Source organism: Silurus aristotelis (genome assembly GCF_946808225.1).
Source record: "Silurus aristotelis genome assembly, chromosome: 8".
Lineage (NCBI taxonomy): Eukaryota > Metazoa > Chordata > Actinopteri > Siluriformes > Siluridae > Silurus > Silurus aristotelis.
In genome coordinates, this window is record NC_139581.1 from 6,281,522 (window position 1) to 6,295,773 (window position 14,252).

The following is a 14,252-nucleotide window of genomic DNA, read 5'->3' on the forward strand; positions in this document are numbered from 1 at the left end:
TTATAGTTTTTATTATCGCCTAAGCACTTCCTGTTCCTGTTTACTTTCGAATATTGTGATTCTCACAGGGTTTCCTACAGTAAGTTGTTCTCTTACCTCTTAACTTTACCACACTGTAGCTACTCTCAAGAAATGGTAGCACAGAACAGCACCATTTTAGCAACCATGTCACCAGAAATAATATGAAACATATTCTCTAAATTGTCCTGAACAAGCACACCCCATTGACAATACGTTTCAAGGATATATTCTCCCACCACAAAAGAGTCCATTGCATAATCACTGGTGCTGAAATGAAATGTAATATCAGTGATATCTTTACAAGGATTGCATAGAGGTCCATACACCGCAGGGTTACCAAAGCATACAAAAAAACGATCTTTAAGACTACAAGAGAGTTCGCTCTCTCCATAATGACCACCATATCAATATTGCAATATTTCACTTTGGCTTACAAACATCAAGCATCTTCTCAGGTAGCAATGGGGCCCCTTGAAATGAACCTGAAATGCTGACTGAAACAAAAATGCAGTGCTAAAGATTAGTTCTCATACTCTTCAAATGATTTATGAAGTGTGATCAGATAACAGCTCAATAGAACCAAACATGAAGGATGAAACCATGTCAAGTCCTGGTGACTTCCATCTCTGGGCAGGAGCCCATCACCATTAATTTTTCCCACTTCAACTGTATAGGGTCCTCCTATTATTTTTCCACTGGAGCCACGATCAGCCATGCACACAGTGGGGCAATTTTCTTACCTCCCTGTTCTTTAACATTATTCCACCAGCACTAAGATGAAGCCTACCATGTGGGAACTTTTATCAAGATTCTGTAAAGGTACCAGACATGGACAAGTGTAAATGCTAAGTGTCTAAAGCATAAAGCAATGTAAGAGGGGGTAAGGAAATAAAGTGTACCACTAACAAGCCCATGCTAGCAGGCGATTGTGTAGGGTCCTCAATCGATCTGAATGGGACAAAGGCCCTTCTTGGCTTACTGTGAAACAGAAACCTGCAGAGCACCCACACTCCATCTCGTTCATGGTCCTTTTTATTCAATTGGTTAAGAAATGTGAGTTTGACCAATGGACCAATTATGCAGCTGCTTCACACGGTCAGTAGGAAAAACTCTCATTACTCCAGATAGTAGACAAAGTATTCAAGCACAGTTGGAGGGCAACTGTGGATGGTAAAGTGTTCTAGCACAAGATACATAACAGCAGCTTGGGCTACATCTGTCACAGTCATTGACCCCAGTCAAGTACAGCCTATTCAGCTATCTTGCTCTATGGCAGGTCAATGAAGAGTATACATTTATAATGAAGTAAAATGACCTAGCTTTAGAATGTATGCAATATTTTTTGGTGGTGCTGAAGATTAGCTGAGTTGTCACAAAATATGAATAAAAATTTTATAGAAAATATAAAAATGAATTAAATTAATTTTGAGGAATGTCTTGATGACTACACATATGAATATACCAGTAGTCCCCAAATTACGATGGTTCGACTTTTGATTTTTCAGAATTTACTATTGCGATATGACAAAATTGTACAAATGTATTAGGTTTCGGGCATCAGGCAAACGTAGCAGCGTTTATTCGGTACAGGCATGTTGCCAGGATGGACGCATCTCCCTACTCGTGACCCTATTCTTTCTGTGTTTTTGGTGTTTTAAAGCCCAGGTTTACCTCTTGTCTCTTTTATTTGTATTAGCGTCACTGGATGCTATAAAAGAGCACCCTCCACTCATGAACTGGCGCTCGTCTATCTGCCCATTGCTACATATATATATTCTGTAAAGTTTATACATTGCTGTATAGTGAATTGCACTGCTAAATTATGTATTTTAATTTGTAAAATTATTAACAAATTATAGAATATTACCCCATACTGATCATTATTCTCTACAGGGTAGTGTAGGCTATGTCTGGATTTACGATAGGGGTTATGATGGGTTCATCCGAGTGCATCTCCATCATAAGTCAGGGACTTCCTGTATAAAGTTTCTGCAATTGTATAAATAATTAATAATACATAATAAGGTAAAACTATAACACTAGCTTTAATTTAATGTATTAAATACTGCCATTGAACAAAATAGGTGCGGAAGAGGTTTAAATAAATCCTACCCTTACAACGCACTTATTGAAATTCCATTAAAACTATAGAATTGTGCAAGTGTATACGGTATAAGGTGGTGGGAACTTTTTCTACACTGCTCTATTAAGGGGAGAAAGCACTCATCAAGAGTATTGTGGCAACGCTTGGATGTGGATTTGGCAGCGATTTGCACCGTCTGTGTATCATCTTGCTCCCAACTGCTTTTGAGCTGTAAACCAGCTCCCTTCAACTGCATCCAGTTATGGCAGAGCGTGAGAGACAGCTTGCTTTGGACCCTGGCCTTGGCAAGCGCACAAAGTATGCTAAACCCAAGCAACATGGTCTCACAATTGCAAATTCGCAGGAATCTGTATGGCTCAATTTGTCAGAATAGTTTCAAATAGATAAGGTTATGGGGAGGGGAGTCTGGTGTAGATTTTCTTGCCATTTTTCTTTGTATGCAATATATCATTCATGAGAAAGAAGAAGTAGAACTGTTGGGGCCCAAACATTGATTCTGTTTAATATCACTTTGTGTGTTTTTTCTCTGTTAATTGATGCACTGAAGTCCTGACTCCTCACACCTTTCTTTTCATTTAAAGCTCATTTATTTTAGAGCCCCCACATTCTTGCCATCTGCTGACCTTTCTGTCAATTTCAAATCCTTTTACACTAAGCTAAAGTGTCATTTTGATAATGATGTGATATGTTTGCATTATATTATTTTTAACTGAATCCTGCTCATACTGAGGCATAAATAAGAAAATTCTAAGAAACACAATGGTTACAAATTATATGAAATTGCAGCCAGCCACTCGGGCCCTTTTCTCTCACTTTTTTCTTCTCAGGTCTTTTTTCAAAGTCGACCATTTAGTCAAAATTAAGGCCCATTCATCATACAAAGCAGCTTGAGATTGGAACAAACTGTAAGTGCTGTAAAATCTTGATTGTGTCTAATTTAGAGGCAGAGCCCGCTGTTTTTAAAATAGGCTCCACCATACCCTCGTCGGTACCCTGGAAACTTTTGTAAGGTGAAGATGAGGACAGCCAATATAGAGCAAAGCCTTTTCAGCCAGAGGACAGCAGGTAACGAATAATGCAAGGACTCCAATTTAAACACAGCTTTTCACTAAACTGTCCCAAATGTCCAAATCCCTTTCAGATGGAGGATTTAAGTCCAGTTTCTAAAACATCTGCTCAGATTTACAGTTTTTCCAAAAATGTTTAGATTAATTAATTGCAATAGATAGATAGATAGATAGATATAAATAGATAGATAGATAGATAGATAGATAGATAGATAGATAGATAGATAGATAGATAGATAGATAGATAGATAGATAGATAGATAGATAGATAGATAGATAGATAGATACAAATAAAGGCATAATTGTCCTACCTCTAAGAAGCATGTCCCAGCAGCAGTGTTCTCCTTAATGGATGCGTTGTAGAACTTGCTTCCAAAAACAGGTTCATTGTCATTAATATCCTGAAGGATGACTTTGACTACAGCAGTGGAGGAAAGAGGAGGTCTACCCCTGTCCATTGCCACGACGATCAAACTAGGAGTAGGGTCCGTTTCATAATCCAGCTGAGTGAGCGTTGTGATGATGCCAGTGACAGTGTCAATGCTGAACCAGTCCGAATGAGTTTCGAGATTCTGCAGAATACTATAGTGGACATCTCCATTAGGGCCCTGGTCTTTGTCTCGTGCTGTGACCTGTAGCACAAAGCTCCCTGGAAAGATTACCTCTGGGATTACCTGGGTGTATTCTTGTTGGTCAAATAAAGGTGGGTTGTCGTTGACGTCGGTAACCTGGATGGTAAATGAAGACTCAGCTCGTAATGGAGGGGTTCCAGAGTCTGTTGCCATGACCCTCAGTTCATAGCGATCCCGTTCTTCACGATCCAGGATCTCATCAACACATATGAGGTAAATGATGTTGTCCTTAGTGGTTAAAGCAAATTTTCCATCTCCGCCCTCGAGAGACACATTTACATTGGAGTACTCCCCATAATCGGGGTCTGTGACAGAGATCCGTGCTACATACTGGCCAGGCTGAGCACCTTCTGATATGCGTGGTGAGCCATCTTCACTAAGGAAGATGATGGTCATGGTGGGCTGGTTATCATTATAGTCCCGCACATGTATGGTAACGAAAGCATTAGTGACCTCAGTTTGTGTCGCATTGTCCCTTGCCTGAACGACAAGCTCATGGACCTTCCTCATCTCATAGTCCAAGGGTTTATTCAAAGTTATCACACCAGTCTGAGAGTTAATGACAAAATAGCGATCAGGGTCACTCTGTCTCCTATTGATTTCATAGAGCACTAAGCCGTTGTCACTTTCGTCTGCATCCGAAGCGAATACTTGCAGTATGTTGTTGCCTGGCTGCAGATTTTCAGAGATCATGGCATGATATCTACTTTGGTTAAACACTGGGGCATTGTCATTGATGTCCTGTACAGTTACGTCAAGGATCATCTGGCCAGTCTTCTTAGGAGATCCACCATCAAATGCCTCTAAGAGGAGCGTATAGGATGATCTTGTCTCTCTATCTAAAATGGCATTGACTACCAAATCCAGATAAAGCACTTGATTGGAACCTCTTCTGGTTTCAAGAAGAAACGCCTGCCCCACATTGCCATCTGTTATAATGTAACCTTGAGTTGTAAGTTGGTCCTTGTCTGCATCCAAAGCAGGTTCAAGGGGGAATTTAGTACCTATAGCAGTCTGTTCCGGAATTTTGAATGAGGCCCGTTTTTTGGAAAACACTGGCGCATGGTCATTGATGTCATTGACTGAAATGGTCACCTCCACTGTCACACCCGTCATGGTAACAGCTATGAAGTTGTAGTGGTCTCGTACTTCCCGGTCCAAAACCTTTGATGTCGTTATGATGCCTGTGCTCTCGTCAATGTCCAGGTCGGTCCCGACACCTGTTCCCTCGTGATCCGATATGAAATAAAGAGACGCCGTGACGCCTGGTGGCAGGCCAGCACTGATATCGCCAACTACAGTACCTGCTGGTTGCTCTTCATCTAGCTGGAGCTCCAGAGTACCCGGCACAATAGACGAGTGAGCCGTGAAGAGTTCAAGAGCCACACAAAGAAGCACGAGCAGCCTGCTATCCCATGTCCTGTGTTGATGGATTTGGTCCATTGTTGTGCTTCCCACTCCTGTCAGCACTTTCTTCATCTTAGCTGCGTCTTACCAAACCTATACATACAAAATAAAAAGGTATTAGCTTCCACATACTTTATATTCATCTATTCTGTCTTCCAGATCGAAGAAATAAATAGTTTTTTTCAAAGGATTTGGTCAGGATAAGTCAGAAATACTTAAGGAAGAGTTCACATTTGCTATAGGCATACTTTCTGACCGCATAGTGGACACCCATATTTATGTAAATTATTCTCACCTAATAAGTCAACACCTTATCCTTCTTGCCAAGAGGAACAGAAAAACCACAGGGCCGGCGGTCTGTCCAGAAAAAAGACAACACGAGCCTATTTTATTGCTTTTAACTTCTTTTTAAATCGAATAAGCATGGAACGCGTGCTACCGGCCAAGACAGCTTCATCGTGCTTGACGTGTAACACTACCCTAAAGTACACGAATATACAGAGTTAGCGGGTGTAATGGAGACTTTGGGACCTGAAAGAATGTTGACACACTCGCTAGCAGGGTGTGAGCCCTGATATCGGGAGGCTAAAAGACCCTTTTGCAGTATTGAATACTCCCTATGCAGCCATTCCTTTCGCTGTGTTAACTTGAAGAATGTCCTCTCGTACTAGTCGCTTTGTTCGGCGACTGTGAGCTTAACCAGAAAGCGTTTTTTTCTCTTTCAGGTGTACCGAATTACGGAAGGTGGAGACATCAAAGCATAGTGGCTGTTAATTCAATGATATATTAACGGCAAGGATAACATACAGGATAAAGCAGGGTTCTGTTCTCTAGTGCTTTCTTAGCGCTTGAGTACTTCAAATTAAAATTGCGCCTTGCAGACTTTTGGCACCGTGTGATATTTAAGTCACTTAATGTCAAAATTTTTGATTTTTTAAAACCCGTGGTCCAATATGCTACTAAATGTGGTGCAAATACTATGAGGGAAAGGTGATACGATATTTATGCTTAGCTTGTTAGATGACGCTATCATTTTCCAAATCTCTACCACAAACGTTCTTGTCAGACATATATGTCATTTTTACAACCAAAATAACAGGGAATACTGTGTTTTTCTTTTAGTTCACAAGGCGCACGAGTTACAATAAATGATGCGCTTATGCATATACCTTAATGCTTTTTTGATATTATTGAAGTGCTGAGCTTTGATCAACTACGCAAGTCCTAAGAGGTTATGCATGAAACATTTTTACTTTCTTGTTTTCTCACGATCTCGTCATATCAAGTTGTTTTCTCGTGATCACGACTTTATTTTCTCGTGATCTCGACAAAGGTTGTTTTCTCTTTATCGCAACTTAATTTTCTCATGATCTTGACTTTATGTGAACCTGAATACATATTCAGGTTCGCTATATTGTCTTTGACAATATAGTTGCAGAACTGACAGCCTCCTTCTCAAATGTTGATCACTTATGTGCAAGTTGATCACTGACAGACACAAAGCTATTTCAGCGAGTCCCCGATCAAAGTAAAAGCGAATGCGATCATCCACATATAAAAAGTTTGGAGGCCGGTCATTTGCCGTCCAGGGACCAAAGCTGTGGAACGCACTTCCAGCACACATACAAAGCATCACTGTGCTGAGTGTTTTGAAATCGCAGTTAAAAACGTATTTATTCATACAAGCTTTTAACACGTAGCCTCTGATTCGACTGCTATTTTATGTACACTGTGTTCTTATATTTCATTGTCTATTGTTCTTTTACTGGAACGTGCCTTGTGCTCCTTTTGGTTGCTGTAAGGCGCTCTATAAATAAAATTTTACTTGATTTGATTTAATCCACGATGCCGCGATGATGCTGCCTCTAGAGCATGCTCTTATGCCGAGTACACAAAACAATACTGTAGCACTAATCAAAAGAAAACAACTTTCAATCACAAGAAAAAGAAGTCTTAACACACCAATATATTAATAGAATGATATTATTAGTCAAACACTGATTGATATCTATTAAAATAATCAGGAACTATTTATACAATACAACCAAGCGTCAATCAAAACAAGTCCAAAACAAAGAACGTGCTCTAACCTGATTGGTGGCTTGCTGTGTGTTTAACCAGTTCTGTTTTTATCCACTTGTAAAAAAGAACAAAAATAATAAATAATTATAAAATGTATTTGGGGAAAAACATTTTTAACTTTCAAATTTAGTGAATTTAAAGTAAAAGTCTCCCCAAATGTAACTATTTCAGTAAAGTACCTTAACACATTACATTTACTTTGTTACCCTTCATCACTGTGGTTATGATCAATACGACACTAAAGTATCCCCCCAGCAGGAGCTCATCCATCCATTCCCGTGACTCAATTTTCAACTCAATCACAAAACGCCTACATTTCTCCTGTCCCCCATTGTCACATGCCAAAAATCATTAATACAGCATCCTGACATTAAATTGTGGCCCGTCTGTAGATGCTAAACTTGCATAATGTAGACATTCTCTTTATTTTGATGGAGATGACTCAGAGAAAGTAAAAATGCTTGAAAAGACACATTGCACATATTACAGGGTCTCATGTGAGTAAGTATATGTTTCGAGGACGGTGGTAGTGAACCTGCGTTCTGCTTGAGTGACAGATGTGTGCCGTACGCCTGATTGTGGTGGTCTGTCTACCTAATAGTGGTGACAGTCTACACGAGTATGCGTGTATGTGTGTGTGTGCGAATGAGAGAGCGGGGATGGAGGGCTCCATGCAGTCTGGGCTGCACCCTCTCTGGCTCTGCTGCGTTGTAATTGGGGTGTGCTGGAAGGCTGCCTGTGCATATGGGAATCCAATCCTCATTTACGTCTGTCAGCAGCGGAGCGACTGAAGCGTTTACACACAAGAGGAAATGCTCACACATACATAAGACAGTAGGAGCATGTGCACAAACACACACACACAGAGGAAGGCGCATGCAAGCAAGAAGTGGAGAAAAACGTTGAGTCTTGCAAATATTTGAACACAATGCAAAGCTCCAATATTAAATATAGCTATTGAAAAAATAGCTATTAGATGAAAAGGCAAAAATATATATTGTTTTTATTCCGACTGAGATGTCGTACCTCCAGCCACTAACCCTAGAATGGAAAAAAGGGGGTCTCTGGAGATTTAAGCCCTCTACCTAATGGATATAACAGACCTCCAGAGGCCACACTATACTCGCTCTTGTGTCAAATGAAGCTAGAACTCTATGGTACTCCATCCAAGATATCATTCTCATTCTTGCATTTAATACCTAGTAAAAATATATGATATGAAGAGTCTAGTGCTGGTTTGTTTCCAAGTGTTGAGGCTGTAACACTCCATTTAGCCAGACTGATCAAAGTGATGTTTTTTTTTCTTTTCGTTTTCTTTCTGGAAGGGAGTTCCCAACGCGAAACCGAAAAAAAAAACCGAAAGCTGATCATGCTGCTGCCAAGCTTTCACTTAATCCACGCTTTGAAGATATCAAGAGTGCAAGAGGTGTGAGTGCACATTTTAAATGTTTTGGTTATAAAAAAAAAAAAAAGCAAAGTTTTTCTTAAAAAAGTGTCTATAATCTCAGACACTTCAGGATAAAAAAAATATATATAATTATTATGTGACAAACTGTTCCAAACACACCTAATTAACATTTCTGTGTTAACACAATAATCTCTAAAGGGAGATTTTCCAAATGGAAAACCCTATTAGGATGGCACGAGATGTAGATGGCAAGCCAAACCCCTTTGGCTCGTCTTTGTGGAGGAAAGATTCAATGTAGATCCCTACCCAGTGTTTTTGCCATAAAGGGATCCAAGAAACTAAGAACCTGTAATCCAAAAAATGTCACCATTAATAAATTTAGTAAAAAAAATAAATAATATATAAAAAAATCTAATAAAATAAATAATAAATTAAACTACAATTAAACAAACAAACAAACAAATAAATAAATAAACAAATAAATAAATAAATAAATAAATAAATAAAATGGCCATTCGGTTGTTAGGAGCTGTGGTCTCTAAAATTAGATTTTTCCGATCTATATACTTGGAAAATCCCATCTTGATGGCATAACAATGCAAAAAAAAAAAAAAAAAAAAAAAAAAAAAACCCTTCAACTATGACTGCAAATATGGTTTCTTGGAGATTCTTTAAACCATTTCCTTTTCCTTATCATTTTAGCAGTTCATACTGGTATATTTATTTATTGGTTATTTATGATACTATTTATTAGTAATTTATATTACTATTTATTAAAATTGCAATTTTTTTGGTTCCACATATAATTTATGCACGTTCATGACCCTCGCTTAAAGAAACAAATGAGCAGGATGGTAACAGTGAAATGAGTGTGACAATGCATTAAAGAAAAATTAAACAGTCTCAGAATAATGGCTTAATAACATCGATTTTATAGTTATACGTTTATGGTGTTACAACCAAAATCCGGCAGCTTATTTCAGACAAAGCCTTTCATCCTTCCTCCACAGCTCCACCTTTAGGTCACGTGGTTGACCCCTATCGCTAAGATGGCAAAGCGCACGGGGTCTGTAATTATCTTAAATGGCCCAGTTGAAGGAAAAAGAAAACATTCACATTGTAAATGCCACGATATCTGCCATGATGGGGTCTGACAGTAACGAAAGTGAAAACAGACCCACTTTATTTGCTTAAAAAGCAAACCCCAATAACGTGTAATGGTCACTTGGAATTCCCACTGACCCCGAAATCCACAGGGAGATTTCTTTTTTTTAGTTGTATTAAATCTGGTGTTTAAAGAACACATGAACCCTCACACTGCTACTATCTCTCTTGATGCGTTCGTCTGTTTAGCCAGTAGTTCTTTTTCACAGAAGAGAGGCCAAAGAGCTGACAGAGAGAGAGAGAAAGAAAGAGAGAGAGAGAGAAAAGAGAAAAATGTAATCTAAACAAGCCCAAACACAGTTACCATTCTGCCAAAGTGAAAACAACCGCAGCTGGACCGAGCAACTGCGTTCTCTCTTTTGCTCTCTCTCTCTCTCTCGTTCTCTCTCTCTCTCTTGTTCTCTCTCTCTCTCTCTCTCTCTCTCTCTCTCTCTCTCTCTCTCTCTCTCTCTCTGTCTCTCTCTCTCTTTCTCGTGCGTTCGGGATGTCATCTTTTCACCAGCGGATGTTCAGCATCACATCACAAACACCTCAACTATCAACACTGGAGATTAGGTTTTAAAAGCGGGAGTGCTGAGCCAATCAAAATCTCCTTCGTAGTTTACATTTCCTCAAGGTCCATTTATTCCAAAGGGTAAATGAGGAAAAAGCAAAAGATCTGCCAAAATGTGTGTTCTATCTAGGCCATGAACAAGATTCTTCAAGTTCCATGTAGAATGGTACAGATGACTGTAGGAATAAGTATTTTATGGCTAATACTGTATAACTTCAATTTTTTTATCACTTTTATACATATATGGCAGATTACAGAGGACTTCAGTACAAAGCATCAGAGAACCGGCCACTGAATTCCCCAGTGGACTGAGAGGTTCTGATACCTTGCTGTTTATCTCATGTTATGCCACTGGCACATTACCAGCTTGGTGAAGAAGGCCCATCAGCATCTTTACCACTTTGCGTTTAAAGTATTTAAGCCAGCAGTGTCTAATCTTTTCCACAAAGGGCCCGTGTGGGTTTTCATTCCAATGAAACAAGAGTCACACCTGACCTAATGAAGATCTAAACAGGTGGAATCTGGTGTGGCTTGGTTGGAATTGCTTCTTGGCAGAAAGCATCACAGTAATATTTGGGTTATAACAGAACCAAGCAGGACAGGTGAGCTCTCCAGAGGGTGGTGAGGTCAGCTGAGTGGAGCATAACAACCTCACTGAGCTCTCTGATCTGCAGTCTTCAACTCAATTCAATTTTATTCTATTCTATTTTTATTAGTATAGCACTTTTAACAATGTCTCAAAGCAGCTTTACAGCAATAAATAGCTTACAAATATATTTAGTCCTTATAAGTTTCTTCCTAGTGAGCAAAACAGAGATAGCACAGGTAAGAAAAATCTCTCCGAGGTGGTATGATGAAGAAACCTTGACAGGAACCAGACTCAGAACGGAACCCATCCTCATCTAAATGTCCTGTCCTTCATTATGGTTCCATCACTGCTTGAGGTAAACTGTTCAATGATGGGTGCTTAAATGCAAAACTGTCCTACTGTAGTCCTTAACCTGCTCAGTAACTTCATGGATCTTCAGGCTGTTTGTGTGGAACCACCCTCAGCTGCAAATAAAAAAAAACCCTATCCAGAGGTAGGGCATCAAGTTATATCAGGGAGAGCTGGACAAATGTTAAAAAGATAGTCAAGAACAAGAGAAATCTCTGTTGCAGTGAGAAATGCTTCTGCTTCCAGTAAACCAACACAGAAATATTCCTATAATTCCTCATTAGAGCCACTACAACAGCTTGATTGCTTGTTTATTTATTTAACTATACTAAAGCATCCCATACGGTTGCAGGGAGAAGAGGTGGAGAAGGTGGAGGAGTTCAGGTAACTGGGGTCAACAGTGCAAAGTGATGGAGAGTGTGTTCGAGAAGTGAAGAAAAGAGTGCAGGCAGGGTGGAGTGGGTGGAGAAGAGTGATAGCAGGAGTGATTTGTGATAGAAGAGTATCTGTGAGAGTGAAAGGGAAAGTTTATAGAACTGTGGTGAGACCTGAGATGTTGTATGGTTTAGAGACAGTGGCATTGAGTATAAGACAGAAGTTGGAGCTGGAGGTAGCAGAGCTGAAGATGTTGAGGTTTCATTGGGATTCACAGGAATCTAAACGAGTTTATTAGAAGGACAGCGCATGTAGGACGTTTTGGGGGACAAGGTGAGGGAGGTGTTTGGACATGTGCAGAGGAGGGACATGGGGTATATCGGTAGAGGAATGCTGATGATGGAGCCACCAGAAAGGAGGAAAAGAGGAAGGACAGGGAGGAGGTTTATGGATGTGGTGAGGGAAGACATGCAGGTAGTTGAAAAGAGGCAGGACAAAGTGATATGGAGACGGATAATCCCCTGTGGAAACCCCTAACGAGAGCAGCAGATAACAAGAAGAAAGAAGAAGATACCAAAAGCCTTCCATCATTTGCACACATACTTTGCTCACAAGCGGTACCTCAGATTACTAAGGATGCACAGATGTTTGTTACTGAGGGTATTTTGGAATTTAATTATATATAGATTAATAAAAGGAACACTAAAACTTTGACGTTGAGTAACTGATATTTCAGCCACACTATGGCCATTTTAGAAATAAAAAAAATATATAGGTTTCCCACCACAGGAAAGTCTTCAAAATCAATGTAATTAATTTTCATTTGTGAATGAACTTTTTTAACGATGGATAGTGTCTCAAAGCAAAAGAAATAATGTATAAGATTGGTGCCTACAAGTTTGTTCTTTATAATTATAATTCTATCCCTATTGAGTGCCCCTCCTCCCTCTGTGGATCTTCCTACTTTATCCAGGCCTGCCTCTGGATAGTGTTCTTTTCGATGGTTTCTTGGGATGGTTTCTCATCAACGCCTTGGGTGGTTACTTGAAATTCTGGAGTAAGAACGAGAGCTTTAAGGATGGATTTGGACTGTAGTTAATGTCAACAGTCTGCTACATCGACTCTGGACTACAGTTCGCTTCTGATCACCATCACTCTACCCCACAACATCGTATATCTGCAATAAATGGACTTTCGGTGCAACTCAGCTGAGGATGGGTTCCCCCTTGAGTCTTGTTGAATGAAAAACTCCCTGATATGGAAAAGAAACTTTGATAGGAATCAGACTCAAAAGGGAACATCTGGATGGCACCGAATGTCCATTTATTACAGTTCCATTATTGTTGAGTTGTGCAGTGATGAGTGCAACTTTTGTTCAATTTATGGTTTCTCTTTAACAATCTACATTAATATATTAGCATATTTAGATCATGAAGAAAAAAACAAGAAAAACTGCGGAGAAAACGAGTGCTTAGTGCTCCTGTAATTAAGGCTTTTTTTGTCTCGTGGATGTTGTAATACCCTTGACTACAATTCCCATCAGCAACCGGACATTTACAAGACTGTCCCATGTCACTAATCGCTCACACCCGTTCCTTCATTGATTAGCACATGTATATAAGTCCCACCTTTTACAGCACTCTTTCACTGTCACATGTTTGTCTTTGTCTTCCACTTTTTTTTCTTTTTTGTGCTTTTGGTTTGTTTCAAAAATCTTTTTGTTCTTTTTTGGTTTCAAAATAAAACTAGATTCTGCATTTGCATCCGCCTTTTCCTCCATTACATGACAAAACACACCCATGACGACATAAACAAACAGTAAATTGATGAAGCCATGCTTCTCTTTCTCTCCCCATCCCGAGGCATCCTGAGGTTTGGCCAGCTCAAGTCACGTTCCCACCTCATGAAGATTATGGACCTTTGAAGAAGTAGATGCCGAACTCGCAAACATCCGTACCATCTAGGGACGTACCAGTGCCAATTGGATCCCACTAAATGTGTGGAGTTTTGACATTAGACCTCCTGGAGTGTTTAAAGGCTCTGGCATGGAGAAGCTGGTGCTGGATCTGTGATGATCACAAATGTTGAGCTCAGTAGCTCCTAGTTTTATAACCGTAAAGACTGTATAAGACTGTAGAAAGATCATTACTTATAATCTTATACTCCAGTGCTCATGTTATATCTCTCTCTCCAGTGTTCTGTATTGTTGAAAGATTTATGATCAAACTCTTGATGTCACCCAAATGAGGATAGGTTCCCCTTTTGAGTCTGGTTCCTCTCAAGGTTTCTTCCTCATAACATCTAAGGGAGTTTTTCCTTGCCACAGTCTCCACGGCTGCTCATCAGGGATAAATACACACCATTCATCTTAACTGTTAATTTCTGTAAAGCTGCTTTGAGACAATGTCTGTTGTGAAAAACGCTATAGAAATAAACTTGACTTGACTTGATGTTGATCACTGAGTTTATAGTTAATAGTTTATAGTTGATAACATTGCTAAT

General features: G+C 39.6%; 1 protein-coding gene across 2 annotated transcripts in view; it reads right to left on the bottom strand.

Moving 5' to 3' along the window:
• Positions 1 to 14,252, bottom strand: part of dchs1a (dachsous cadherin-related 1a) — a 127,583-nt gene that overhangs the window by 106,345 nt on the left and 6,986 nt on the right. Inside the window, exons 2-3 of one of the 2 annotated variants that reach the window (XM_083547709.1) lie at positions 5,527 to 5,588; positions 3,504 to 5,324 (exon numbers count right to left, since the gene is read on the bottom strand). In XM_083547709.1, the coding sequence (XP_083403835.1) occupies positions 3,504 to 5,303 (1,800 nt within the window). In that variant the 5' untranslated portion in view covers positions 5,304 to 5,324; positions 5,527 to 5,588. The remainder of the gene's footprint in view (positions 1 to 3,503; positions 5,325 to 5,526; positions 5,589 to 14,252) is intronic. The other variant, XM_083547708.1, reaches the window with a different exon arrangement.